At 40.5% G+C, this 23022-nt stretch overlaps 5 protein-coding genes and 1 pseudogene across 5 annotated transcripts in view; 2 read left to right on the forward strand and 4 right to left on the reverse strand.

Moving 5' to 3' along the window:
- The first annotated feature begins 381 nt into the window (after positions 1–381).
- LOC148909377 (uncharacterized) lies at positions 382–1549 on the forward strand. Its single transcript, XM_089034667.1, has one exon. The coding sequence runs from the start codon at positions 382–384 to the stop codon at positions 1459–1461; it is 1080 nt and encodes a 359-aa protein (XP_088890793.1). The 3' UTR covers positions 1462–1549.
- Positions 1550–1911: 362 nt separating this feature from the next.
- LOC148909378 (uncharacterized) lies at positions 1912–2509 on the reverse strand (annotated as a pseudogene).
- Positions 2510–9721: 7212 nt separating this feature from the next.
- Positions 9722–10557, reverse strand: LOC148909379 (uncharacterized). The gene has a single exon (XM_089034669.1). The coding sequence runs from the start codon at positions 10417–10419 to the stop codon at positions 9730–9732; it is 690 nt and encodes a 229-aa protein (XP_088890795.1). The 5' UTR covers positions 10420–10557; the 3' UTR covers positions 9722–9729.
- A 3245-nt stretch (positions 10558–13802) lies between these two features.
- LOC148909380 (uncharacterized) lies at positions 13803–19547 on the reverse strand. The gene is made up of 3 exons (XM_089034112.1): positions 18988–19547; positions 17190–17941; positions 13803–13862 (listed from the first exon to the last, which is right to left on the reverse strand). The coding sequence occupies exons 1-3, from the start codon at positions 19421–19423 to the stop codon at positions 13803–13805; spliced, it is 1248 nt and encodes a 415-aa protein (XP_088890238.1). The 5' UTR covers positions 19424–19547.
- On the forward strand, positions 19513–21872 carry LOC148909381 (uncharacterized). Its single transcript, XM_089034668.1, has 5 exons — positions 19513–20276; positions 20638–20711; positions 20815–20906; positions 21257–21366; positions 21451–21872. Exons 1-5 carry the CDS (start codon positions 19896–19898, stop codon positions 21829–21831), a joined length of 1038 nt encoding a protein of 345 aa, XP_088890794.1. The 5' UTR covers positions 19513–19895; the 3' UTR covers positions 21832–21872.
- Positions 21873–22671: 799 nt separating this feature from the next.
- Positions 22672–23022, reverse strand: part of LOC148909382 (uncharacterized) — a 5239-nt gene continuing 4888 nt past the window's right edge. The window contains exon 3 of the mRNA XM_089034113.1: positions 22672–22731. Coding sequence (XP_088890239.1) covers positions 22672–22731 — 60 coding nt within the window. The remainder of the gene's footprint in view (positions 22732–23022) is intronic.

Below are 23022 nucleotides of genomic sequence, written 5' to 3' on the forward strand. Positions count from 1 at the left end.
CACGGGAAGATAAACTTGCCAGAGGGTTTGTTTTCTTAGCCAGTTCTTAGCCGTTTCTTCTGATACCCTGGCCGCGGTCGCAAGTTTCTTAATAGAGAGCTTACGAATCGACGACCGTTTGCACGACGACGACTTCTAGTGACGTCACCAACTAGGTTGGCGTCGTAAGTGGCGTCGTAATAGAATTTAGCTTACGAAGGTAGCACGACGGCATGCCGAAAACGCGCATGCGCGTCTACATTAATTTCCCGCCAAAAGGTTTCAATTCAATTTTCATCGGTTTTTTGAGACTTGTAACTGTTGTTTCTTTGTTTTTATGTTTGACTCGTAAAATTTAACAGTTTTCTTTTGAAACATTCTATCCTTTGTTTCCTTGTTTACATGCCGAACTTCAGAGAGACGAGACTTTGTATTTTACATGCTTACCGAAAAGGATTTATTAAGAACAGAGAGTTTGTTTTACTTTACGATGCCTATACTTCAAAAAACCCAGATTTTCCCTATTGGAACTATGACCGTTTTGAGCTAGACTTGTTAACAGATGATGAATGCAAGGCCCAATTTCGATTCTTCAGGCAAGACATCTATAAACTTGCTGAGGAGCTCCAATTACCAGATGAAATTGTAACATACAATGGCTTGGTAGTTGGATCAATTCCTGCTCTATGTATTTATCTGAAACGTTTTGCTTACCCTTGCCGATATGGAGATTTGGTTCCTCACTTTGCTAGACCAGTTCCTGAACTTTGTATCATTTATAATCACATGATTGACTGGATCTATAACCGCTGGCATCATCTACTTACAAGGTACAATCATACTCTTCTCTCCCCGGCAAATATTGTTTTGTATGCTGATGCAGTTCATCAGTCAGGTGCAGCTTTGGACAACTGTTGGGGGTTTGTAGATGGAACGGTTCGTCCAGTGTGTCGTCCTGGTAGGAACCAGCAAATTATATACAATGGACACAAACGTGTGCATTCAATCAAATTTCAATCTGTTGCTCTACCGAATGGATTAGTCGGCAACCTTTTTGGTCCAGTAGAAGGCAAACGTCACGATAGTGGTATGCTAGCCTCTTCTGGTTTACTGCAAGATCTCCAAAGATTCTCTTATAACCCAATTACTGGCTCAACGATGTGCATATATGGAGACCTTGCTTATCCTTTACGACCACAGCTACAAACTCCTTATAGAGGTGCAGTACTTACACAAAATCAACGAGATTACAACAAATCTATGAGCTCTGCTAGAGTCTCAGTAGAATGGATTTTTGGGGACATAATAAGCTACTTTAAATTTTTGGATTTTAAGAACAACCTTAAAATAGGTCTAAGCGCAGTTGGCAAGATGTACATAGGATGTACCCTAATGCAAAATGCACGCTCAATTTTGTATGGATCTATTACTTCACAGTACTTTGGTATCGATCCGCCTGCCCTACATGATTATTTCATCTAATTGATTAAGTAATGTTTTACCCTTGATAGCCAAGTGAATAAGAACAGTGAAGACCAGTAGTCTATGGTTTTTATTGATATCTGGCAAACAAAATTTCCAGCTGAATATAAAATGTGGCTATAATCAGTAATAACTTATTATAAAAACAAATGTCATTTTAAGTCAATCAATTTAAGGCAAATAATTTTGTCAAAATTAATTTTTTACCAATTGACAATTAAGATGTTCCATTTCATTCAAAAATGCAATTCAATTACTTGATTGTAAATTAAAAAAATCGAAATCGAACAAATCGTAACTGAATCATCAATGAAAAGGCATGTATACTTTACTTGTCTTTTTTCAACAGCTCATGAAATACCTGAGCTTGGGTATTTTGCTGATTCATGAACATTTGCATGAACATTTGAAACTGTTGTTGCTGGGTTTTCATTTGATCTTGGACCTGCCTTACCATTTCCTGCTGTTGCTCAAACATTCTTTGTTGTTCAACTTTCGCTCTTTCTTCCTGCTGCTTCTTTATTTCCAACTCTGCCTTTCTTAACTCGAATTCTTTCTCAGTGGATTCTTTTAGATATTCCATGGCATCATTTTGTTTCCTTCTCTTTTTTGGTGTGTCACTGCCATCTTTCTTTTGTTGCGAGAGGCGTTCCATTGCCTTGTTTCTCATTTCCTCTGCCAACTCCTTATTTTTCTCCATCTTCTTTTTATCTTCCTCTGATGATTTCTCGGCCAACTCCTCCTGCTCGTCTCTTAACTGAATGTAGTTTTCCATAATTTCATCCAGCTCGGTTTTTTCTGGAGAAATCCCAGATGCGCTTTTTTCGGTCCTTTCTTTCTTCTTAAATGCCCTTTCCATAATTTTCATCCTGTCCCGAATGGCCTTCTGAGAAACAGTAAATGTAGGTTTCTCTTGGCGACTGTTTAGACTCTCTGCGATTCTGTCTAGACAGTTTCCTCGTTCCCGGCTCCCTGCTTTGAACTTCCACAACTCAAAAAGCATCATCTCTCTTCCTAGAAAAACATCGTGATCACTTGACCATTTCATTTGTGAAATCCTATTCAAAAAAAAAAGTATTACAAATTATAATGGAATCAACAGAAAAGTTTCAGTGCACAATTTTCTTTAGTCTTTGTTTGATTTGTTTTTTGTTTTTGGAGGAAGATTTGTTTGTTTGTTATTTTTTGTGTGTCTGTGTGTGTTATGTTGTTGTTATGTTTTCCCTTTGACTAATTATTTCTATTTATCTCAATGATAAAAATATTTTTACACCGGCTTACACCAAACAAGGCACATGTCTTAAAGTGGTTTAGCTAATCAGGTTTTTAGAAATATCTACAAACACTGAACAACCTTTTTGGTGAAATAAGCTTAATGCATGTAAACTATCCGACATCTTGCTCTGAGCATATTTTAGATCGTTTGATTTTATTGCAGGCCGTTATACTAGCTTCTCAATCTTTTAATAAAACACAGTTTAACTAAACACCGTTTTGATGTGAACGGGGTTGTATTGCTCATAAGCTTAAACTTGTAAGCTTAAATATAAATAACAAATTATTTTTCAAACTGACTGTACATTCATTGAAAAGTTCAACTTTTAATAAGTAGGGCCAGCTGTATTTCAGTAAAAGAAGTTACTTATCTCATTACCTGAAGCACCAATAACATTTATTAAGGAATATAAAGAAGAAGCAATGTAAATGCAATGTAAGATAAAACGTATTTCAATTCAAAGGCGAAAACTAAAAAAACTGATTGCTGCATTCTAGCCCGGCATTTATAAGCCAATTTAAAAAAGTTGAATGAGATATTCACTCTTATATATTCAATATATATTCTTATATAATGGACAAATTCTATTCGTTTTTTACAATCTTGAAAAAATGTATAAATATTTAAAATTTATTAATTATTGATTAGAGATTATTGTTATTATATATTCAAAAGTTCTTCTTTTCAGTCTAATCAATGACTGTTATCGTAATTATCTCAAATTTATCTCGATAAAACCAAACCTACTTTGTGTTGTTGGCTGCCATGATGACTGGATAATCTTCTGGCTTGTAAAACTAGGCAAAGAAATATGAAAACCTTCACATTAGACTATAAAAGGAATAAAAAGCGAAATTTTACAAATGCTACATGGTTTTCAAAGATTTTTGATTAAAAAGACTCGAAAATATATAAGTAAAATACATCACATACCTTGAGGTGTAGGACGACGTCAAATTACTGCTTTAGAGGTCGTCGTCGGTCTGAAGACGACGGTCCACATGACGTCACTTCCTGCTGCGCATGCGTAGTAACGGTGTTCTCATAAACGGCGTCGTCGTCGTGCAAACGGTCGTTGATTCGTAAGCTCTCTAATAGCTGACGCTCCTTTCCAATAGCCTTCGGGCCCATAGTAAATCCTTTTGAGCTTGTCCTCAGTTCGACCCATTATATGAATTCCAAAACAAGATTGATCTTGCGTCCGTTGAAATCCACCGTCTCTCCGTCCACTTTAATGGTGATGTTTATGCTTTCTACTAAATGAGACAAGTCATAGCTCAAAGAAATGGGAGTGTATTCTACCAGGTCAAATGGGCTACCTTTAGGCAGAAACTTGGACATAAGAGAAGACTTTTTTCCATTGCTGTAACTATGAACCAAGTCGCAATAGACTTCGTAAGAGGATGCAACTTTCCATTTTACAGGTATGGCTGTGTCGGTAATTGACTTGCCCGAGGCACATAATAAAGATCCCAATGGGTCAAACTTTCCAAAAGTTACTGAATAGTTTGGCATATTATGTTTGAGGGTCATTTCGTGTGGTAATCCCGTGGTGAGAGTATAACCGCGCTTGGCGAGCTCCTTAGCAAGGGTGATTGGCGTGTAATGTCCATCGGGTAGCATTTCACCTTGATATTTGCCGGGCGCCTTAAGTACGGTGACCAAGGCATTGACTAAATTATACCAAGAATTGTACAAAGAGCAACTTATGAGCCTAACCTTATGGGCTTTGATGGGAGGATTCAAGTAAGTGGTAAAGTCATTCTTGTCGCTTTCCAAAAAGACGATCATATATTTCAGGAAACACAGTTTCCTTCTAGAAGCAAGCTACGCTTGCTGAATTAGACTAAATACGCCAAAGCTACGCCTCCTGCCAGTCCTGCAACTCCTACAAATACCAGCTCATTGTCTTTTTGTTTCTTAGAAGGCTGGTAGTAATTCTTAAACTGAGGCCTTTTTAACCCCGTCGATGCCGCTGGGTGCGCCTGCGCATAGAGTTTAAAGGCGTAGTCTGTGTTTTCGAAGTTCTTATCCGCCTGCATTTTGTCTTGGTAGTTCTTGTCCAACCAATCCCTGTAAGCTTGTCTTTTTTCATTCCAAGCCCCCACGTCCCTTTGATACTTTTCCAGCGCTAAGTCGTGTCTCTTCCTTTCGGCTTCGAGACTACTTCCGCCAGTTACCGCTTTTTCTATGTACTTACCTGCGTAACTGGCGCCGGTGAATGCTAAAGCAGCAATTAATGCACCTCCTATCGCAGCCATCTATACATTAGGAATGTACTTTTCCTTCCGTAGGTAATCCTTTACTATGATAGCCCCGCCAACGGCAGCGGTCATCTTGGCAAAGTTAGCGAAGCTCTTGCTTGGGTCTTCAGTAAAGTCTTCTTTGAGCACTTTCTTACCTACCCAACCAATACCCGCAACAATGGAAGTAATAATAGCTGCTTCTTCAACAGTTTTCAATAACGCGGTTGACATTATATTACAGAGCGAGAAGGTTATTACTCCATTACGGGTATTTTGCTTCTAGGCTCCTGCGTCACATGCACGGGTTCTACTTTTGGCTTCGTAGCCCGCCATTGTAAGTAGAGGCTGCCTGCTGCTATAGCAACTCCCAACGCGCCTATGACGTACCCAGGATTGATAAAGGATTCCTCTTCTTTTTCCTCTTTTTCTTCTTTTTTGGCTTTGTTCTTCCTGTTCATCTCTGCGAGCTTCTTTCCGGCAGCGACTCTGCCTGGAGATTTAGCCTTGGTGATTTGCTGCTCCTCCCGAGGTTGCTCTACCTTCGACTCTGATTCACTCATTTATACTAAGGACTTGAAGGACTTGACCAAGTAACTTAAGATGACCTGGGTAAGTACTTGGGAATGACTTAACTAAGTACTTGAGGCGACCTGAGTAACTCCCGCGGATGACTTAACTAGGTACTTGACTAGGTTCTTTGTCGACCTCGGCAAGTGCCGCCTGGAAGACCTTTTCAACGTCCCTTTCCTTCTTAAAGTCCTTCCAAGACGTCGTAAGTTCCTTCAAGTCATAGTGCTGAGCTACGTGCAAAGCCGCAGAGCCGACTGCCATTAACTTACCGCACTTCAAAGACAACCAACCGCAGGTTATCTTAAGTTCTTGAGCGATGAAATAGTCCTCGCTTATGTCCTTCCGCAGTTGCTCCACGTCGTCTATGGGCAGTGCAAGTCCAAGTAATTTAGTTGCCAGCTTAATAGCGGAGTCTGCGACGGCGTCCGTGGTCTTACTTGCAAGGGCAGCCTCGTACCTCTTATGAAACTTCTTGACTTCCTCTTCCGACAGCTTATTAACTTGCTCATGGGTAAGTTCCTTGCCTATCATTTCTTTGCACTTCCCAGAAGACACAAGGATGTTAAGTTGTTCACTTAGCTGTGTGGGGACTTCATCTATCAACTGCTCAATCTCCATATACATTAGGAGTTAAAGATCGGAGATCTTTATGGAATAGGAAACCTCAAAGAGAAGATCATCTTGGAATGTTGGTGCGTCTTTAGATGCCGCATGTATTCATGCAGCTGTTCCTTGGATATCTCCCCGCCGTAGTCGCTTAAGATGGTTTCCAGGTCAGACTTGCTCGGAGTATAAAATACTACGAGAGATCCTATGTTTTCCCTAAAAGGCTTAGAGACGCTGGTAAGCTGCTGCGAGAGCAACCAAACGCTGATATTGTCATGTCTGCCGCTAAAGACGAGTTTAACGAGCTCGGAAGTGCGTCTCTTTACGTCGTCCCCGCAGGCAATGTCATCCAGTATGAGGAGTGTCTGAGTATCCTTAGGGAATTGTTTGTGCCAGAACTTAAGGTGGCTGGATAACTCATTGGGGTCCAAAATATCTACAAAGAAGTCGTCATCTTTCGCGCCCACGCCCGTCCAGGTGCGGTTATTCACGTAGGTGGGGCAAAGCAGCACTATGTAGTCAAAACAGTCATTGCAGGCCTTGCTGATCGGCTTCTTTGTGCAAACTCCATGCCAAACATGGTATTGCAGTCTTACCTTCTTACATTTCAAGCAGTCCATGTATACTTAACAATGTTTTAACCTCCATTTAACATTTTGAGGCATCTTTTGGAGGAGTTTCCGACCTTCCTTAACAATAATTTAACCATATCTTAACATTCTGAGGCATCTTTTGGGAGAGTTTGATGGGGTCCTTAACAATAATTTAACCACATCTTAACATTCTGAGGCGGTTTCTAGGAGGGTTTCCGACCTTCCTTAACAATTTAACATTCTAGGCGTGGTTCCAACTTTAAGTATACATGGACTGCATTACGTGTGAACTCCCTGCTGACTGCGTTAAAAAAAAGTCGCCGACCCTCATTGTCGACGAACCCCACTTAAACGCACTTACCCGCATAGGACCGAAGGAAGGATGCACTTTGCGACGTCAAAGGCCCAGCGGCCATCCTTCTTACCATACGACCTCAGATGCGTAAACTCCTGTCCTTCGATGACGTAACGAACGCGATCTGGCGCCCACAGGCTGTACGTGACACCCTCATGCGCCAATAACAACCGTAGCCTGTCTTCAAAGGCTACGTAATTTTTTATTTCGTACGTTGCGCCCTCCTTTAAGTCTCGCCAGTGTATCTGCCTCACAGCCTCAAACGCCATATATTCTATGAAATATCTTTAAGTGCGTTTTTAAAGTGTCTGCGTTCCTAAAGCGCTTGCAGCACCACCTACAAGGTAGACGAATTTCACGCGCATACTCCGTGATGGCTCTGCAGATGCTGTCGTAGTCGTTGCTAATGAGCACCTTAAATCCATTTTCCTCGTAGCCGTCTAAGAGGCGGCGCTGATCCTCAGACAATACCCCTTTACCTTTCGGAGTCTTCAGCTCGATGCAGAAACCACGGTACCGCACATGCGCATTAAGGATGAGCAGATCAGGCTGACCGCGCTGGTAGCCCTTCTGCCAGCACTTTATGCGCTTGCCGTCCGAATCCTGCAGTTCGCCTAGGCCGGGCGTTACGAGCATTTGAGGGTAAAACCTGCGGACGTAGTCCACCACCTTTTTATGCAGGTCGAATTCGTTTTCGATCTTGAAGACCAACTTATTCGGGCAGTTAAACCGCCTTTCGATCTCATACTTACCCGTTTTACGTAATGTTGGCAGCACGTCACCAAGCACCCACTTACGAAACTTCTTAGCTATAGGCTTTTCAGACCCGAATACCAATTCATAGAGGCCCTCTTCCGTTAAGTACACGGAGTGTGGCTGTGCGTTAAGGGTGTCATTCTGAGTTACGCCCCTTATAGACCCCAGAGTTACCTTGTTTTCCTCTGATACGTGATCTGATACTGCCTTTCTGGAGTTTGCATACTCTAATGATAAAGCCACGGACTTCGCTTTAAAGTACGGTTTATCGCCTTGCACGATGCATTGCAGTTCGTTGTTGCCTTGTTCGAATACCCGCAACATGGTATATTAGAAAGATATTTTAATATGCAACGCTTTTAAGTTGGTTCATTTCTATGCTCAGTTGCGCGTCAGACACGACAAAGATGTAGCAGTTTATCTTATCGCCGTCGCCCGCGGAGGCATTCTTTGTGCGCTTGATCTCCAAGATGATGCCGTCCTGGGTGTTTACCAACCGCAGACCCTGACCATGTAGGTCTTCATCGTTCGTCGTGCGCATGTCAATCCACAGCGCATACTTATCATTAAAGAATTCCTCAGGGCTAATTTGGTCGCCAAACTTACGCATTGCCTCCCTGTAAATGTCTGCGGGCTTTATTCCCTGGGAGTAAACCTTGTTTGGAACGCCGTTGACATTTATCCCTACGTTGGTAATGTTGGGGTTAAAGAACGCCTCGGAGTCGCGCTTGCCGGCCTCATAGGGCTTGGCAAACACCAGCATCAACCCCGTGAGACTTCTTCGGGGGAGGTTAATGCTTTGGTTGATAACCTCGTCCGTCTTATCCAGGAAGCTGAACGTCTTGTACATCACTACGTGGTCGTAAAGGAATGCCTTGCCGGAGCTGTATTCCATGCCAGCGCTACGGGCCAGCTCTTCGCTGTACACGGTCTCATACTGCAGTTCTAAGTTGGTAACGGAATAGGGGTGAATACTTCCGGTAAGTGCTGTTTCAGATGCGTCCATCTGCAAGATGTTTGTGGTATCCGCTAGGGTTACTTCAAACTGTAACTCGGATAGCTGTCTGGGATAATACGCGCCATGGTTTGTAATCACCTCGAAGTCCAGCGGGATAACATACTTAATGCCATAGGCGGCCTTCACCCTCGTCGCGTCTGCTACTGCCGTTGCGTCACCAGAATCCGTAGGTTGTGTCTTAGTATCGCTGCGAACCTTACGTAAGATAACGCTGCCAATTCCCTGCTCTATTCTTTGTGCGCGGTCAAAGGCCGTTAACCATAGGTCCTTATAGGCGGTGTATAAGTCGTACCTATTTAAGTCCAAAAGGGATTCCCCAGCAAACTTGATCCTCATCTTAGAGACTAAGTTGCGGCCTGCATTATTAACGACGTAAGTTTCTATTTTCGTACCTGGTTGTATTGCTAGGTCAAACCTTAAAGCCAAGGTACCAGGAACCAATACTAGGTTATCCGTTAAACGGGGTACGCCTACATACAAGGTTTCTCTTGGCTTTGCGCTGCTGGGGGTAAAGGTGACCCGGTGAAAGGTTCGTTCTGCCTTTAGTCCGCCAACCTGCTTAGGTAATACGTTGGGGTTTAACTTTGAGCTTATCATATATAATGGAAGTAGAAGGAACGGATTTTGACCCCACCACCGAAGAAGGTCAAATCGACATTAACGACGAAGAATAATAATAATAATAATAATAATAATAATAATAATAATACTTTATTCAAAATGTAGATTACATATTTTGAAAAGGAAGACATTGAGGTTAGCCCTATATAAGTCCCCTAATTTAAAAATAAATAAATAATTTTAAGAACTAATTATATATATATATATATATATGTACAATACTAACTTCAAAAAATGTTCATGTGTTTCTTAAGTCTTGTTTTAAATTTATTTACGTTGGGTTCATCTGTATGATTTACTACGTTATTAGGAAGATCATTCCAAGATTTGATTATTCGCACAAAAAAAGAATATTTGTAACAATTTATTCTAGCAGATTTGGTCTGTATTTTAAATTGGTGATTAGCTCTCGTTTTCGTACTTTTACAAAGTTCAAAATAGTCACTGAAATCTAGACCGTTCATCTTGTGTACAATCTTATGGCACTCAACTAGAGAGAGGAATTCCCTTCTAAGTTGCAAAGAGTTCCATTTGAGTATCTTACATCTGTCTTCATATGCCATCTCTTGTCGTTTTTGACCTAGTGCGATGCGTGACGCTCTTCGTTGTATAGATTCAATTGCATGGATATCCTTTACTAGGTGTGGTGCCCAAACTGGACATGCATATTCCAGAATGGGACGGACCAGTGATTTATAGAGTATGGAAAAGATTTCCTTATTTCTACTACCCGTGGTACGTTTAACTAAACCAAGGACTTTATTTGCTTTATGTACAATTGCTTCTACATGTTTGGACCAACTTAGATCGCTCGACATTGTAACTCCAAGGTCTTTGTAGTCATGTACGTTCTTTAATGCTGTGTCGGATATGTGATATTGTGTTTTATTCTTATCACCCTTATGAGTTATCCTCATGGCTTCACACTTTTTAGGGTTAAACTTGACTTGCCAATCCGCCGCCCAGTCTTCTAAAGAAGCAAGGTCCGACTGTAGAGCTGTTACATCCCCAACGTCGGTTAGTCGTCTATAGATCTTAGTATCATCAGCAAACAATTTGATGCTCGATGTGGCTACATTTGGAATGTCATTTACATATAACAGAAACAAGATCGGCCCCAGAATTGAACCTTGCGGGACACCCGATGTTACTGGAGACCAATCAGAAAAGGATCCACGTATTTGCACTCTTTGTTTTCTATTAGTTAGAAAATTCCTGAACCACAATAGTAATTGATCGTCAATGCCATACCTGTTAAGCTCGAAGAGTAGGCGTTCATGTGGAACGCTGTCAAACGCCTTTAACAGGTCTAAAAAGATAACATCTGTCACTTTTGAGGTATTTCTTGATAAACACCAGTCATTATAGCTACTTAGAAGTTGGGCTACCGTTGATCTGCCTTTTAAGTATCCAAATTGATTTTGGTTTAATAGTTGATGTTCTGTCCAGAAGGCTATGACTCTTGATCGTACTATTTTCTCTGCCACTTTACAAATGATAGATGTCAACGAGATTTGACGGTAATTTTCCTTGTTGTGTTTTGGACCTTTTTTGTGGATTGGAGTTATATTTGCAATTTTCCAGTCCGATGGAAGTGTACCAGAATAAAACGACTTGTTAAACATCTTGCACAGTGATGTGGATAATTCCTTTGCACATTCTTTCAAGATACGCGGTAGTACTTGATCGGGCCCAGGGGACTTGTGAATGTTCAATTCTTTTAGATAACTTTCCACTTCATTAGCTGAACATTGAACGTTGCGTAACTTTTCAGTAACAACAAAGCCAAATTCTGGAAGGATGCATTGTTCTCGTGTAAATACAGATGAAAAGTATTCATTCATGTGTTGTGCTATGTCTTGATCACTTGATACGAGTCTTTACTTCCTGATGACAACGTAGACAAACAAGGTCTCTTTAGTAAGTTACTTAACAAGTATGGCAGCAGATTCCGCGATGCTATGCATTCCTTAAGAGACAAATATAGGTCTAAGAATCCATACAAACCCATTCCGGAATATCTACAAATGGAAGGTTTAGTTCCTGAACCTCCCAGCGCTCAATGGCTTAGCAAAATCCAGGAACAGATGGATGAATCCATGGAAAAAGAACAGCCGGATGACTTTGATAGGCTGGTGGAACTATTACCCGATTGGGATCCTAAGAAAGCAATAATGTTATTCGATGAAGACAATGAATGGGGCAAAGAAATAATTCTGGGCAGACTTCCAAGAAGCGGCTCTAAAGTCTACGTAATAAAAGATGAAAAAGGAAGGTTCTTTGCCGACCCAAAGATTCCTAAGACATTAAGGCAGGCTATTGGGAAACCTAATTTAGCAATACAGGAGCAAATGTCCGAGGAGCGCATAAACATCGGTAAACAAAGGTTGTACGCCGCCTTTGCGCAACTGCCACCTGAAGTAGGTGGAAAAACAGAAGACCAAAAAGTTGTAGATCTTCGCGAGGCAAAGAAAGAAGTCGAAGACCTATCTGAGTTAATAGAAAGGCAGAACGAGGAAATCGAGAACCTGGAAAAGGAAAAGCTTGCGGCCATAACCTCCATCAAAAGGGAAAAAGACGCGGAAATAGAAAGGCTTATGGATAAAATCAAAGACATGACGTACGACCGCGGGGGAGAAATGCAAGAACTAACCGAGGAACTACAAACTGCGAAAAAGGAAAAGGACGCAATAAATGAAAAATACGAGGCAGTCAAAAAAGAGCTTAACGACGTCAAAGCAAAACAGGCTGAAACAATTCAGTCCTTTAAGGATGCTGTGGAACTCGTAACGAGGTTGGATGAAAGACTTGCATATTCCGCCAATGCCTTTGCGGAAGCCGAACAGGAAGGCATACAACTGCGAAATCAAATTGCCCTCAAAGACGAGCAAATTCGGCAATTAAGTGGTGCCGTCGAAGACTTAGAACATCACGCCAACGTGCAGCGGGAAATAATAGCCGACCAAACACGCCCCGAAGAAGAGCGGGCAGCTGCAGAAAGGGAATTGGAGACCACCCTGGAAAAACTCGAAGAGGCAAAGACGGAACTTACCACCGCAGAGCGGGAACGGGGACTTACCACCAAGGAAAAGGTAAAAAGAGCTCTGGTGAAGTATGGCGTTCCACTGGCATTTGCGGTTGCTATTTCAAGCGGTAGTAGGGGTAATCTTGTCCGCGCTTAAGGCTACGGGCGCAGGCGTAACGAAATTAGGCAATGGTTTGACGGACTTGGGAAAAAAGATGGCAGCCGGCTTACCTGGGCTGCTTGGTAGTGTTCTTGGCCTGGCACTTAGGGCCGGCGGCGAACTGTTGAAGTTCGTGGGAAATAACATTTGGATCTTGGTTGTCGCTATTGGAGTGGTACTCCTGAAGAAGATGAGGGGTTGATCTTATCCTTGTGTATTACTGGTGGCTTATCGTTGTCAAGCCTCCTGGGCATCCTCGACTTGGAATAAGTAAAGATAGTATTCGCGCCGCCTTGATAATGCGGAACTAGCAGCAGCACACTCATGGTGCTAATGGGCTTATGATTCCAAGTGGCATCAGTCGGGGAATCTTTTGACGGGGCGGCATTTATCCGAAGGTAGGCAACGTCGTTGGGGAGAACTTGTAACTTCGCATATTGGCAATTGGCTATCATGTGAAACGTTACCGGCGTTAAGTCTTCTGTGCTTAACGGTGGGGGCTCAGACGAGAAATGAACTGGGTTCCTATTGTTATCTTTTTTTCTATAGAGTAGTAATGGATGGTCATTCTCATCGACGATCCTAAACCCGACATTACACGAATACCCCGTCGAAATGCTAATGGTACACATGACCAATCCCAGGCCCCTAACCTTTACCCACAGCCCGGTGTCAAGCCAATACTGTTCTAAGTAGTCCTTCTCCTCCAAAAAATGTAGAAACCAGTCCTCTTTTGTGTGCGGATTCATATATTTCAGCAAACATAGTTTACTTCTAGAGACTAAGCACCGTAAGAGTGCTGATGGTTGCGTGGTTATAGATAGTATCCCTTTGATTTTCTATGCTATTTACCGTAACCTTTCCCGTATCGTCTACGCGTATTTGCAGCTTTACCTTCCCGTGGCAATCGGCGACCATGTGAAAAGTCCAAACCGAGATGTTTTCAGCGCTGCCGGGGTTCGGCTCTACTGAAAAATGCGTAGGCTCCCTGTTGTTTGTCTTTGCGCGCATAGGCTGCAGTATGCCGTTGTCATCCAGGAACCTAAAGCCGACGTTGGCATGGCTGCTCGTACCAATGCAAATGCTGCATAAGATTAGCTTCTTTCCCGAGTAGTTCAAATCCACGGACATCCCGGTGACGTCCACCCAAGATGTCCGGTCGTATTTTTTCTCGCCTGTGTAAGTCGTATAGACACAATCTACTCCAGCTACGTAGGGGTCGTTTATCGCCATATATAATAGCTCAGACCAATGCTTGCGGTGGCTAGGCCGGCTTTTAGTAAGTTATGGTCATATTCCTCAGGTGGCATAACATGGGCCTTCTTTGATGGTTTCTTAACTACGGGTAGCTTCGTTTCGTGTGACTTTTTTGGCTCCTCTACGAAGTGAGGAATGCCCTTGGTAGTATCAGAGTTCACGTCATTCACCCCAAACTTCATATCCTTAGTAGCTCGCTGCAGCTTGTTGTTATAACCCACGACGGAATTGGCGTTGATAACCAAATTACTTGGCATTAACCAACAACCAGGACTCAAGGCATAATCTAGCCGCACTTTGGATTGCTGCACCGCAAGTTGATACCTTTGAACTGACTTAGAGATCTCATTCTCGATAACAGCGCTTTCGAACACTCGACGAAATAATGGATTTGGTCATCATATGTCCGCTTGGCAAATGTTGGGCAAATATGGTGCTCTATATTTGCCCATACATTTGCCTATGCAGGCAAAGGTCGGGGTAAATTTCTAATAAATTTGCCATTGCTTTGCCACACATCTGAACACATGGGTAAATATGTTATATATTTGCCCTTAGTTTAGACGCATTTACCCAGTGGGGATATATGATAACCGTTTTTGCCCTATATTTGCCCTATTGTCAAATGAAGGGCACATATGAAATCAACTTTGCACTAGGCTTTGCCCCATATTTACCTGGGGAGCAAATACAATACCCCAAACTGAGTATATCCGATGTGAGGTTTCCGTTTCAATTTATTGCAATCAAAACTTTTCAAAACAACTCAATAATTTTTCAACTGAATTATGATGGATGTTGGCTTGTTTTTACGACTTACGAGGGGGGAGTGCATGCAGGTCCATCTCAGTCATATGTGTCAATTTTTTCTCCTAACGCATGACATCAATGTTGCGACCACATTAATTCAATCATTGTTTTGCTTTGATGTCATGAAAGTGAGGTTATATGCGTTGATACACACAGGAAAAAACGCGGACGATGTATTTTTAATATGCGTAAGTCGTACATGCGTTTTTTCCAGTGACAATAAGAAAACTCATTAACCCATTAACCTCAGCTGCATTTCAAACCGCTAACATCTGTAATATTATTTGAAGCATCAATTTTGTTTAGTCTAAACATATGAATTCATCTTTTTTATTGGCAATATATGCAATTTCATTCATAATTATTTTAATTCATCTAATTTTAAACTCATCAAAGAATTCATTCAATTTTCATTTTGACTATCTAGTTACTGATGCACAGTTCAAACAGTTTATTTTTGATAGCTTTGAATATTTTTCCTGGATGATACTTTACTGTCATCTCCATCATCCGTACAATTTACGTTGTAAAGGACAAACAATTAATACTCTTTCTTTGTCAATAACATCGTAAGCAGCAACAAACTGGCTGTGTATCCTTTGTATGGGAATGAATGTAGAGGGCCCTTCCATTTCAAACAAGTTTCTGCACCAAATTTCATGTGGTCTGCCAATCCTGTGTCTTTCTGGATGTCGCTGATACCATCGAACCTTTGCCATACACAATGATTCCTGCTTGCCATCAATTATAATGGTTTGTTTAAGAAAGAAATCGACAACACCGGGGCGCAAGTCAAATGAATCGGTCTCAATACTGCCACTATATTGGCCACACCAACTTGCAAGAATGAAGGAAGAACGTTCCAGTCTAGAGTCAGAGGACCCTAGCTTTGTCCCCGAATATCCAATGGTACTAATTCTCTCAAACGTATCGGTAACACATTCAATGACCGAGTGTTGAGGTAAAATTGTTTCATAAGCTTTAAAGAGATATTCTGTATAGTCATCATCAAGAACATCAATGGATCGAGGTGAAAAACATGAGTATGCATTCATATTGCTCCACTCTAAGCAACGTAGTACTTGACCAACTGAAAGATTAAGTGTTGATGGTATTGATGGGATGCTTTCGCCAAGTGTTCCTACTTGTTGTGCCTCCTGAAGAAGTTGAAATACTGGTTGGAAAGTTTCTCGAAATCTCTCTGGTAAAGGGATATCTCTTAGTTCATGCTTTTGGAGAAATTTTCTCATGATTTGTATTTCAACAGATCTATTGTTAGTTCGAAACGCTCCTAAAATCCCATTGAAACGTTCGAAGCTGAAAAGCCAAAATGAATATACAGGCCCGTAATCTAAAATACATTGTTTGAGGTGCAGGTGTAGATGCATGTTTGGCGTAACACGTTCCTTTCCATATCTTTTTTCAAACGATTTACAAAATTCCACTAGGTAATCATGTCCTTCTTGTAGCTCTTCAGTTGTAATAAGTGGAGAGCAAAGGTGAAAGCAGGACAATACGAATAACCTCCACAGCTCCAAATCATCTGTTGGAACGATATTCCAAATTCAGAATACAGAATACAAGAGAGTCCATGTTTTCCACTGATCAGCAGTAAATCCTCCAAACGATGTTGATATCTTTTTCGGGAGACGCCCAATAAATGATGGTGCTTTGACGTCATCTACCTTTTCCTGGATTTTATTCAAATTTTCTTTAGAAATAATTGGCGTTTCAGCATTTAGCCATACATTTTTCATTAAATGTTTTGCTGTCCCTAAAAACAAATTGTGCATAGGATCAACAACATGGTAACGAGTACAATCGAAGTAAGGCAACTGTAAGAGTTCAGAATATCTTGTTCCAGTGGAAGTTTCAATTTGGTTTCGTTCATCAGCGGTTGTTGCATTGAGTATTTTCTGAGCCTCTCTTCGATGCTCTTCATTTGTCCTTGGTGTATCGTCATCTTCGAAACCTGAAAAATCCATGCTACTAAAATCTCCGGGAAAAAATCTTGTGCACTTTGAGCACCCTCGGTGAGCAGTACATCCTAAGAAACCGCAAACTTTTCTTAGTGCAGGAATGTCACAAGCAATACAAAGGAGGGCAGCTCGAAAACATCTTGCTGTTCTACTCCCATGAGGCCGAACTTGGATGCCTTCGTGCCACAATAAGTTCAATTCGGCTACAAGTGGTTGTAAGTACGTATTGATATTCAATTTGGGCTCGTGTGGACCAGGTATTACCCCAACTATTATTACGTTTTCCTCTTTGTACCTTTCTTTTCTCGGAAGATTTAGGAGGACCATATATATGACTCCAACGCTATAGACACTGTGCTTAAAAGGCTGAAACCAGTCAACATTCAGCATAAAAGCATAATTATTAGGCTGGGCAAGGAAAGGAGTGCCGTTAAAATATTGCCAATCTTTCCACACTTGGCCATCGTAAATATCAACTAAAATATCGTCCGGTACATCCCGATTTCTCCAAATCTCACATTTTTGTACAAAGTCTGGTCGCTTAATAAAGTGAGTTAGAGTGTCTCTGATGCTTTTATAACAATAAACTTTATGTGGGTACAATTTTGTCTGTCCATTTTTCAAACGAATTTCCTTAAGCAATTCCGCTCCACAAGGTGTGCGGCGAAACAATTGACGGTGATTCGGAAAAGCAATGTGAGAACATGGTTTAGCAATGACACGCCCGAATCTTGTTGTTATGCAGTCTTGAAAACGGTATAGGGTGTCGCATTTCGGACAAACAACATACTTTGAATGCTTATCTTTAAAAGAAAGATAATTTTTCAAGAGTTTGAAGGAGCTCGGGAAAACCAATACTGCGGTTGGGAAAATGATTGGCGAAAGCTCACACAAAACCTGAAAAATCGCTTTAAAAAAGGCGAGGAGAATATCAATGCCTCGGTCTGGTACAGAAAAGTATGCAGACCAAAAGCACACAAACAAGGCAATCCAGTTAATAAGGGTCACTCGGGAACTTGCTTCGACGGCAACGCTTATTTCTGCACTAGATTGTTCAAAATCTCTTTCTACGTCTTCGATATCAATATCCCAAGTTTCAACCAATCTCCTTCTTTCATTTCCTCTTATCTCTTCATGGTCAGATTCACTGTCCAACTTGTCATCCCAAAACACTTGATCTTCTTCCTCAAAGTTATTTATTCCGTCTCCTTTAAACATAAGCAAATACGATGTATTTTATTCATTCGGCATTGTATAACTGCAACATAGTATAAGATAAAGTCTGAAACCATTATAATACTAGAAAAAAAAAATGTCAGTAAAAAAAACCTCATGGGCTAAGGGACCGGTCATTATTTAAGTTGGGGGGGGGGGGGGGGGAGAAAAAATTGGGGGGGGGGGGGCCTGAAATTTTTGCTAGTGAAAGTCTTGAAATTTAAAAATGACTTTTAGGGAAAATTTTTAAATTTTTTACTACAATCCATGGGGGGTTTTCGATAAACTTGGATGCCTTCAAATGGGGGGCCTTGAAATTTTTTTGCGTCACTGACAATTTCTCCTCCACCCCCCCCCCCCCCCCCCTACCTCCAACTTAAATAATGACCGGTCCCTAAATGTATAATTTTGACCCAAATTTTGCTCTGAAAATAAATGATTTCCATTGAAAATAAAATATAAATTTCTAAGTCAGCAAAACAACAATTTATAATTCGTGAAAGAAAAATGATAAATCGAAAATAAAAAACCCAAGAGACATATTAAATAAATTACTTATAATTGTATTTCTCTAACTTGACAAACATGTTTTGCCGGATACCATGCTATCTCAGGATGACCACAGTCATGAATTGATTTGGAGACAAAAATGTACAGCAATATCCATTTGAACATAGTAAATTCTTTTTGGCGTTTTAAATGAGTTATCTCTAGCTATGATTTTATAAACTCTTTGAATGAACCTTTCTGAATGAACACTGAGGTTTTAATGGCAACCATAAGCCGATTACTTAATAATGCACCCTTCTTAAAAGTAACGGTGAAAACGAGGCTAAGATAGAAATAGAAAAGAATCATTTGTACCTCTAACTTAATCTCGCTTCAATAACACTAATGCTTGGTAGTAAATCCAATAGGGGAGCTAGATCATGTGCAAATCAGCCGCTTGTTAAAGATTCAGTCTTTTATCTATGCAGTTTGACTTTAACATTTAAAGATTATATAATCTAATCATCAAATAAACGTATAACATCAATACCTTTTTGTGAAGTAGCTGGTAAGAATTCGTCACTTGATGGTTGGTTTGTATTTGGCACATCAGAGGAGTCTTGATCAGTTTGGTCCAAAACGTTTATCTCGCTGTAGTCATTAGAAGAAGTGTCGTTCTGGCCGTCAATCTCGTGAGTGAAAATACTATCATTTGAGTCTTCGTCGTCATTCCGCTGTAATTGCCATTGATTTGTTAAAGGATCATAAAATTCTTCTTTGTGACGGCAAAATACTCTGTAATGTAAATCTTCGTTACAATGAAAGCAATGATAACGCTTTGACATCGCAGAAGACATTTTGTTTTCCAGAACTATATAATTAAAAAGACGGTGTGTATCATTGGGATAATTACTCAAAATCCAAGCATTTTGAATGGCTAACAGCCATATTCCAGCGTAATAAAGTTCCACGTCCATCAACCACATGCCACTGGACAAAAGCACGCCGGATCTTTATTACCGCGCCCTTTTCCTTAGAGCTGTCACTGTTGGCGGCAGATAATGGTACGATGGTTTTAGAGCTAGAAGCTAATCAAGTTTATTGCAATGATATTTCGTGAATCTAGGCTTTAGAAAAAATTTCATAACTTTATAAAATGGAGCAAATAGCTTTAAGATAATAGATATATTACTTAACATGAATCCTGGATACAACTTCAGCATTTTTATAAGACAGTTATTCCTTTTTTTATTATTAGACTTCATTATATGAACGTATATGTCATCACAAGTCACGTGATACGCCGTGATAGATAGGGGGTAGATTTGTTCGGTGGATGTGCTTATTCGTTCATTCGCCTTTTGGTCACAAACAGGTAACAAACTCTGTCGGTCATCTAGTTTCCCGCACATTCTATATCTTTGCTTATAAATTGCGTTCATTCGTCGCGATCAAAAAATGGGAAGAACATCTACACCTTTACCAGGACGCCCAATGCCAATCCATTCTGTTACTGCAACTACCAGTACAAGCAGTACCAGTAGACATAATGAAAATGGCGCCAATTCTCAAAGGCTTAACATACTTATTCCCTCTGTCCCTGGTGGTAACGAGGATGTGCTAAGAGAACACAGAAATCGCCTATTGCAAGCAACAAGCGAGAATGAGAACGTTGACCCCGACAGCGAAAAAGAAGAAATTTCTTCAAATTTCGAAACGATTGTGAAACAGTTTAAAGAACTGCAAGCACAAAACCGCCAAATACTAGCCGCCTTAAAAGAAAGCCAGCAGAACAAGGACAACAGCAAGACCAAGATTACTGTCTCAAAGGCTGTTGCAGTAAGTAAAGTGGCAATATTTAAAAAAGCAAGCTATTTTTATTGATAATTTTACTGGGAATTCTTGGCGCGAAGAGTAGTTGGTATAATTATGCAGCGGTATAATTTATGCAATGCTAAAATTGGCGGGAAACCCGCCATGGTAGTGGTTAATGCTACCAAACTTTACTATTGATTTCCAATAACAAGACACTGAATGATAATGATAATTTCCTTTTTTGTAAAGGAATTGATTTGATTTCGATTTTTTCCCCAATATTATACAATCACAGCCATACAAATAATGAAAACATTATTACTATGTCTAAGAATAACTTAAGGTACATCTTATGATTTTAATGAATTATATTATGTTATTACAGTCTGAAGTACGCTTGGTAGCAAAGAAATTACGGGACAGGGAAGAAAACCCTCTTATATGGGATTTTACTAAAGCGTAAGTATGAAAATTTAATAAAAATGATCTTGTCTGAATCATCCATAGTTTCTTTCCATATTAAGTTTCCACTTACCACTCAAATATGGCATTTCCTAATTAGTTTCAGAGATGACGTCAACGAACATATTAATAACGCAATAAGGGATAGAGTTCTGAATGTTCATAAGGATGTCTCTGCCGTCGAGTTAGAAGGTATTTATGTATTTTATATTACGAAGTGCGAAAGGCCTTATGCACCTATCAAAGTTAACCCGGGGGGGAGGGGTGAGGACAAAGGGTGGTGGTGGTCGGGGGGGGGGGGGGGGGAGGGGGTAACGAAATCCTTTTAGAAATATTCAAATGCCGAAGGGAGGGGAAGCAGTTTGAAATAAAATAACATGGAAAAAAAAAAAAAAGAAATAAAAAAAAAGAAAAAAAAACGAAACAAAACAAAACAAAGCAAAAACAAATGGATGCTAAAGGAGTAATTGTCGGCCAAATGCCAAAATTTCTAACAAATTTTGTCTCAAGTTTTAATATATGGGTACTTGATATAATTTCAGCTGCCCTTAAAAGTCACTTTCTGACGAGAAGAAAGAGAAACAAAAGAGAGCGTTCAGGGGCCCTTGGAAGGCATCAAAAGATGCAGCGGAAAACACAAAGAAAACAAAATGTGAGTAAACTGAATTTGCAACGATTATGACTTTGTTTAATAAGAAACTTTGACTGACGGTGGTTTTTTTTCTTTTTCTTTTAGCTCCTAAAATCCAGATCCAAGGCAGCGGACTTGTCAACCTCGCTATCACCAGGGGACAAAGAGAAAGTCAAGGCAATTATGAAACTGGAGTATATGTCATCAGAGGAGTCGATGTCAGAGGCGGATGACCAGGCTGATGACGATACAGCGGACAGTGGCTCTAATAACGAAGGGGGCCCTACTAAGCAGAGTAAAGTTTTAATAAAACACCCTCTGCCATGGAGAAGCCCCCTAGCTAATCAGTTCATGGAAAGCATGGACCGAAAGGCAAAAAGGAGGCTGTCAGAGCGCAGTCTCACCATGCTTTTGAAGCGGAAAATCGGGGAGCCGTCAAGACGCCCAAGGCCATCTGGAGGTCCCGAATGGGCATTGAGAGCCTAAAGGTTTTTATCAAATCAAGGGCACTGGGACACCGAACGTGGTTGGGGTTTCTACGAGTTTTTATGAATTAAATCTTGTGTCACTGTTCCTCCGTTCCTTTGGCCTGATTTCTAGGGTTTTCGTTCTTCTTTCGATTACTTGAACGTTATACTCGTTTACTTGAAGAAATCCAAAGGTCAAACGGTATAGCAGCGGCTATTTAAGCCTATTGACCTTTGGATTTCTTAAAGTAAACAAGTATAATGTTCAAATAATCGAAAGAAGAAGGAAAACCCTAGAAATCAGGCCAAAGGAACGGAGGAACAGTGACACAAGATTTAATTCATAAAACTCGTAGAAACCCAACCACGTTCGGTGTCCTTAATTAAGTTTTTGCAGTTATAAATGAAGTGTACTACTACAGAATATCTAAAAAGAATCGTACATAAGCCACAGATCGATTGACAACTAAATATATTATGATCTCCTTTCACAAATTCTGTCACAAGATGAAACAAACACCTGTAATTAATTTACAGAACTAGCATTTTCAATTAGTTGTAGTTAACAAATTGTTCATAGTTAATCAGTCGTCAAGAAAAGGAAATTCACAATAAAAATGTTTCAGTATGATTTATGTCTTTTTTCCTGCTTCTTAGTATAGGTTAGCTATGTTTAAAGTATGAGGTGGTTGTCACGACATATATCGTTTCTATTTTTTTTTTTGGCCTGCCATAAGTGGACAATAGCTGAAGACTGATAATATAGTTCTACAATTTAGCAAATATGATGAGCATAATTCAACTGAGGGCAAATATGGCTTAGACGCGCTGAGTACATCTGAGGCATTAAGGGGCATTATCACAATATACGGGCAGAGGCATATCGCATGGTATATGGAAGCATAATCACATACACGGCCTGGAAAATACAGGGTATATGTAAGGCATTAATCACATATACCCGCCTGGGCAAAAGACAGGGGTAATAGTAAGGCATTAATCACATCTACGGACCTGGGCAAACGACAGGGTATCGTAGGCATTAATCAAACTAATCGGCTGGAAAGACCGGGTATATGTAAGGCATTAATCACATAAACGACCGGGCAAAGACGGGTATAATGTAAGGCATAAATCACATTACGCCTGGGCAAAACAGGTTATATTAGGTCATAAATCACATATACGGCCTGTCAAGAAGAATAGAGCA

The sequence above is a fragment of the Actinia tenebrosa genome, unplaced genomic scaffold (genome assembly GCF_029948245.1).
Source record: "Actinia tenebrosa isolate PJP-AT-01 unplaced genomic scaffold, QUT_ActTen_1.0 PGA_scaffold2__45_contigs__length_23673736, whole genome shotgun sequence".
Taxonomy (NCBI): Eukaryota; Metazoa; Cnidaria; class Anthozoa; order Actiniaria; family Actiniidae; genus Actinia; species Actinia tenebrosa.

Coding starts and splice junctions, on each gene's coding strand:
- LOC148909381 (XM_089034668.1), top strand. CDS start 19,896: ATGGGAAGAACATCTACACCTTTACCAGGACGCCCAATGCCAATCCAT. Junction 20,277..20,637: donor CTGTCTCAAAGGCTGTTGCA/GTAAGTAAAGTG, acceptor ATGTTATTACAG/TCTGAAGTACGCTTGGTAGC. Junction 21,367..21,450: donor AAACACAAAGAAAACAAAAT/GTGAGTAAACTG, acceptor TTTTTCTTTTAG/CTCCTAAAATCCAGATCCAA.
- LOC148909380 (XM_089034112.1), bottom strand. CDS start 19,423: ATGTGGTTGATGGACGTGGAACTTTATTACGCTGGAATATGGCTGTTA. Junction 17,942..18,987: donor ACCAGCTACTTCACAAAAAG/GTATTGATGTTA, acceptor TTATGTTTAAAG/GAGACGGAATAAATAACTTT. Junction 13,863..17,189: donor TTGATATTTACGATGGCCAA/GTGTGGAAAGAT, acceptor CGACTTACACAG/GCGAGAAAAAATACGACCGG.
- LOC148909379 (XM_089034669.1), bottom strand. CDS start 10,419: ATGAGGATAACTCATAAGGGTGATAAGAATAAAACACAATATCACATA.
- LOC148909377 (XM_089034667.1), top strand. CDS start 382: ATGCCGAACTTCAGAGAGACGAGACTTTGTATTTTACATGCTTACCGA.